We start from the raw sequence: 6,265 nt of genomic DNA, 5'->3' as shown, positions 1-6,265 counted from the left end.
GAGAGGTCTGCTGTGCCATATATGGGCCAGCTTCCTGGCTGGGAGTCAAACTCGGTCTCAGTGGTCATAATGCTAAGACTTAACCCTTACACCACTGGGGACAACCCCCTCCCTCTTCTTTTTTATAGAATTGAATTTTTCCTTTTTAAAATTGAAAACTAGAATTTTAGAGTTTAGCTGTTCAGAAGGAAGAATGAACATTTTCTCCTCGGAAGTGCATAATTAGTTTTCCTAATTTTAATAGTTTCATAGAAAAGATCAGCAAGCTAGTTCATGCTGAATTTTTGTCTCTCAAATAAATGTTCAGTTTCTTCTAAGTAAAAATACATTTCTACCATTATTTTGGTAGTCAGTCCTGGGAGATATTCTGAGAATATCTCTACATGGCAATTTAGTGTTAACAGGAGGTAACATGGGTTAACAAAAGGGAAGATGGGATGGCTTATAAAGTGTCCTTACATGAAAGTATGGAAAATTTACTGATCCATAAGTTTTAATCTGAATCAAATTTTCCTAGGCTCTGAAAGATAAAATATGAAGAGACTACAAAGGGAATTGTATAGAATTGTTGCTTGCAAATTCTTTATAATTTTCTATCTAAATTTACTCTCAGTCCACAGTGTATCCAGTTTTGATTCACTGGATACAGTATTGATTAGTCATTACTGGATTCTTTATGGGTATTTCTAAATTTGTTAGAAATCCTCAGGAAAGTGGAAGAACAAAAGGAATGTTGGAGTCAACTTTTTAGAGCCTATCTTTTTCATTGATAGACAGGAATTGAGTATATATTTATTGCCCTATCATGTCTCAACTCTATAGTTTTATTGGCAAACTGCAGCATTATCCCAAAAATTGCATGTCCCTGTAACTTTACATGGAGAATTTTAAGCCACTAATATTCCACATGCCCTTACAACAGATGTCCCACATTACTCTAAGAGGGGTTTGAGTTACATTATACATAAAGCATAGTGAAATAAAATAAATGTGCTTGGATATTGAAATACCAAGAAAAACAAAACAAAACAAAAAAATCATTAACCACAGATTTGACTCCAAGCTTCATAATAACTAAAGTTAGAGGAAAGTCAACAACTAAACAAGCTTCACAACACCGTAAGATTAAAAAAAGAAATAAATCAGCCATGTTAACTGTACCAAAATCAAACTTTCATGCCACAAATGGAATCAAGAAAGTGAAAAGACAACCCACAGAATGGGTAGAAATATTTACAAATAGTATACCTGATATAATAGAGAGAGGACTTGTATCCAGCAAATGTAAAGAACTTTCTCAGCTGAATAACAGAAAGATACATAGCCCATTAAAAGGTGAGTGATGGGCCCTCCCCTGTGGCGCAGCGGGTTAAAGCACAGCAATAAGAAGCTAAAGCCACTTCAGCATGAGTTCAGTCCCCGCCCCGGAGGTGACCACATGGCGTGGCAGACCTCGCCTGACCTGCCCGCTGCTCCCCTCAGTAGTGTACTTCATCATTGGCCTGTTTTGCTCCCCGCTCTGTCTCTGGTGAATTTTTTCACCACCCCTGCACCTCTGGCCTGTACCCCAGTTCTGTATGCACAAATAAATCTTTAAAAAAACGTGGGTAATAAATTTGAATGGACATTTTTCCAAAGAAGACATGCAAATGGCTAACAAATATGTGAAAAAATGTTGATATTGTAAGAGTATAAGAAATATCCACTAGGATGACTGAGATATCAAAGGCAGATGCTAAAGAAGTGTTGGTGAGAATGTGGAGAAACCTGAATCCTTGTGCACTGCTGGTAGGAATATAGAATAGTTCAACTACTTTAGAAACCAATCTGTAAGGTTCTTAGATGACTCAACATGCAGGTATCATATGACTCAGTGCCTCTACTCCTACTCTAATAACCCAAAGAAATGAGAACATATCTGCATAAAACTAGTACATGAATCTTCAAAGCAGCATTCTTTAAAATAGTCTAGAAGTAGAAATAACCCCAAATGTCCATCAACTGATGAATGACTGGATAAACAAAGTGGGAGATACAAACAGTGGAATACTATTCAGTCACAAAAGGAATGAAGTACTGATGCATGCTAAGTGAAGTCAGTCACTGAAGTTGCATATGATTTGATTCCATTTATATGAAATGTCTGGAACAGGCAAACCTATTAAGACACAAAATAGAAAGAGTGTAGAGGTAGAGGGAGGAATGATGTTCCTCTTTGTGAGGATGAAAATATTCGAACCATAATTTGTACTGATGATGACACAACTCTAGATACATGATCCTCATTGAATTGTACAACTTAAAAGAAATTAATTTTATTTTTATGAATTGAGTTTCGGTAAGGAAATAGAATATTCTTGTGCTCGCTTTGGCAGCACATATACTAAAATTGGAACGATATGAAGAAGATTAGCATGGCAAGGATGACACGCAAATTCATGAAGTGTTCCATAGTAAAAAAAAGAAAGAAATATAATATTCTTTACAGGTAAATGTATTTCAGTAAAGGAAAAAAAACAGTTTCTCAAGTTTACGTGACTGTTTCTTATACTGTACCTTAGTACAGGCCAATACCTTCATACCCAGTGCAAAAAGCTATGCCAGGATGCCCCGGTGGTGGAATGCCCGTGTGCACTCTCCCACTCTGATTAGGCCAGCACTGCACAGACAGCGCGAGGCAACGCTTTGTTCGCCCACTTCCAGGCAGTTGCGTCTGCGATGTGCAGTTTGCAGGTGCTATGGTTATCTTGTGAACGTTTATTTGTTCTATTTGAGGCCATTTGAGAGGGGGTGTCATGGCTTTAACAGATGCCTGCATCACGAAGGAAACTTTCAGTTCTTCCAGTTTTCTTTCCCATCCATATATGAAACCTCATGAACAGCAAACTGCTACTATTCATTATTCTTTCCTGCCGCCTTTTTAAAATTGGTATTTAAAGGACAGGGTTCTCCCAACACGATCTTTTTTCTACAACCTGTGACCGTCTCATTTTTAGAACTTTTACTGTCTTACAAAGAAGAGGCATGGAGGTTCACCTGTTGGAATAATGTCTAAGTCGTTGGCGAAGTCCTTCTTAGTGATTGACTTGCTTTCTTGCACAGTGAATGGAGGCCATATGGGTTGGAAATGCCAGCCTCTGCTGTCTCTCTAATCCCAGATGGTACATGAATTTGTATCTGGAGTTGAATATGTTTATGCTTTTGCTAGCTTAGTACTCCACCCCGGATAAGAAATATTCCGTAACTTTTTTTCTTTTTATAACAGTTTATTTTTACATCATTTTGTACTATTCCCTACCTTTTAACCCATTTTTCTCTTTCCAATTCCAATCTGTCAATCAAAGGCCACTCTTTCATTAAGTAATTTGAAGGACACTTAGACCCTACATAAATTGCTTGAGGACAATAACTAGTTCTAAATAAGTTTTTGGGTAGGACTCAACAACAGCTCTTTGACGATCATCTAAATGATGTTGTACTGTTTACTGACTTGACTCAAGTTTATTTCAATATATGAACATCGAGGCATAAGTTAGTGGCTGCTACTTACAATGAGGAAGGCAGCATGACGCTTGCTTTCTCAGGCACCTTGACGGGCTCCATGGTCTCAGCAAGGGACGCCATTGACTGAAAAGGTTCCCATGGCACCTGAACTGTTAAAAATATTAGAAACTCTCCCCAAATGCATAATAGCCCCCCACCCCATTTAGTTTTTCGCAATAATCCTCTCGCTTCTCTAACTAGTTGACTTTTTTCTGGGTGGGAATAGCTACCAGGTGGGCCCCGGGGACGTCTGTGCTGGTTGACTCACTCTTTTTCTGTCTTCATTTTTGCATGCCACTGCTCCTGCTCTTACAGCCACAGTAGAAGCGGTAGAGGCCCGGGAAGGTATGGCCATGTTCCTGTGATAGATGTCATCTTGTGTCTGTCTACTAGTTTCAACAAGCTTTGTCAACATTTAAGATCTTTTATTTTTGCATCACCAGAACTGTTAACTAGTGAGAAAATGAACAGGTATTTCTAGGCTTGCCCTGGAAGCAAGTGTTTACTTCGTGTCCTGTGTTTGTGTTTATTGAAATGCCCCTTGCCACAGCTAGAGTGCTTTCTGGGCTCTCTCAGTTTAAATACAGTGGCTGAAACTTCAGCAACTGGTCATGAGGGTCAAATGACTTAAATCCCCTGTCCCTTCTATGCACAAAAGGTACTCATTTGGTTTCTAGAGATTGGCGAGCCTCTGTAACTAGTGGCTTTCAAGAACAGAGGCAAAATTAGTTAGCAAGAAAGCAAACTTACACTTCTGAGGCTGCCCCAGGGCAGTCGAGCCAAATTATCTTTGTTCCTTTGAAAACAAATTTTAGTTAATAAATTATAAATCTAAAGAAAACCTAGTTGTTTTGTTAAGGTGGTCCAAAATGGGAATATTGCTTTTTGATAATAGGAAAGTTCAACCAGAAAGGAAAATATCTAAAAGCTATTTAATGGCTTTTAAACTTTAACTCAGCTCCTGGTTGTGCAAGATTGAAAAAAAAAAAACCAGCTGTCCTTTTAAATAAAAAGACCAGATTTCTCAGTAGTTTTTTCTTTTCTTTCTTTTCTTTTTTTTTGTGATTAGTGTGATGTTTGTGCTAAAGTTACTACTCTGTTTAACTTGTTCTATTCTGTTGCCCGATTTCTGCCGTTGAGCACGTTTCTGGTTCCTAAGAAACTTTCTCAAATATGTTGGGGCTGAGTAAGAACTTGTTAGCTTTTCGTCAGGTATCCTTCTGCCATGATTAATTGCATTGAGCTTCTGTGGAATTTACTTCCACCGTTTTGGCTACCCCTTTGGGTCTTAAGGAACCAATTGCTTCAGACAACACTGATTCAGATCAAATACTGCCCATGACAGTCACCAGACATGTGCTCCATAGCTACCCTTCTGTGTTTTTTCCTAGGAGGTTGCTAGGGGCTAAGGGCTCTGTGCGAGATGCCGTCTAATTAACTCCTTCCTTCGCTCCTTTCTGTAGCCATCAGAGGGTTTTCACTTCAGCACAGGATCCGGAGTTTTGAAGAAGCTCGAGGCCTAGACCGAATAAATGAGCGGATGCCTCCTCGCAAAGACAGCCAGCACCCCGACGGGCCCGTGAAACTGGTAAACCCTGTCCACCCAAACGTTGCACACAAGAGCGACCCAGGGAAGAAAAGCCAGTAATGACTCAACCTGCTGTGAGGTGGATCCAGAACCTCAGAACAAATTTTATTTATTTATTATTGGAAAACAAAACAATTTAAACCTGGAGGTGCATTCATAATACACTCTGCATTTATTCTGTAAGAAAGGCAACCATTTTATAAATTCTTTTAATTTATGTTCACTATATATAAGAAGTACATCTGTTTTGTTTTTCCCTTTTATTCCTAATTTTTAGGAATTGATCTGGTTGTTGTCAATACACATGTGAAGTCTTGTGCTATAAGGGGACCTTCCCCCAATAAAAGGGCCTTGGAAACCTCCACTTTAGGTTTCAGACTTGAACTAGCTAGCCTTTTCTCTTGTTTTTAGTAGGCAGTATCTTTAATTTCAGACTAATAACTTTTCAAACATAAGGGGGTTTTATTTTATTTTTATTTTTTTTTCTCCTACAGGGCACTATTATATATCAAGAATCTCTCAGATTTCAGTGGCAAAAACATTTCTTCTCAATAGAAAACTTGATGATAGTAAAACTTCCAGGTGAATAACTTAAACTTAGTGATTTGAAAGGCCAAGAAGAATGTTTTCCATAATAACTTACTTTCTTCTGGATTCTCGGTTGCTATTAGTATCTTCTATTAAAGCAAAATAAAAACTAATGAGGGATTTTCTTAGAATCCCTTGAAATGTGTTCATTTCAATTTCCCTTTTGAACTTTTGGGAGAAAAAGATTTTCAGAAAGCTTTACCTATCGCCAAATACTTTTGCTTTCATTTTTGAAACCTACGTGATTTAACCCCACCCACAAAGAAAGCCACCTGCTGTGTATCGCGGCACCTTCAGCAGTGAGGAGTTGTCGGGGCCCTCCCATTATTAGGGTTTTTCGTTTTTTTCCCCTGCCGCGCCGCTGTTGTTTTTATACTAGGATTTCGGGAACCGACAGAGGAAATGGAAACTGAAGAGGGAATAGGAAGTCGTGCTGAAGGGCACTGGGAAAGTGAGGATTTCCTCTTTCCATATCAGTGACTGGGATGTTCCTCTGTTCTTCAGCATTCGTTAGGTCGAAGTGTATCTGTCAGTTTATTTTGGGAT

At 38.7% G+C, this 6,265-nt stretch overlaps 1 protein-coding gene across 1 annotated transcript in view; it reads left to right on the top strand.

The window, feature by feature from the left end:
• Nucleotides 1-6,052, top strand: part of PPP3CC (protein phosphatase 3, catalytic subunit, gamma isozyme) — a 37,010-nt gene extending 30,958 nt beyond the window's left edge. Inside the window, exons 10-11 of the mRNA XM_012726768.1 lie at nucleotides 3,859-3,888; nucleotides 5,007-6,052. Coding sequence (XP_012582222.1) covers nucleotides 3,859-3,888; nucleotides 5,007-5,191 — 215 coding nt within the window. The 3' untranslated portion in view covers nucleotides 5,192-6,052. The remainder of the gene's footprint in view (nucleotides 1-3,858; nucleotides 3,889-5,006) is intronic.
• The last annotated feature ends 213 nt before the right edge of the window (nucleotides 6,053-6,265 follow it).

This window comes from Condylura cristata, unplaced genomic scaffold (genome assembly GCF_000260355.1).
Source record: "Condylura cristata isolate star-nosed mole 26May11 unplaced genomic scaffold, ConCri1.0 scaffold00018, whole genome shotgun sequence".
NCBI classification, from domain to species: domain Eukaryota; kingdom Metazoa; phylum Chordata; class Mammalia; order Eulipotyphla; family Talpidae; genus Condylura; species Condylura cristata.
The sequence above is the reverse complement of the archived record's forward strand: the minus strand, read 5'-3'. Positions and strand labels throughout refer to the sequence as shown.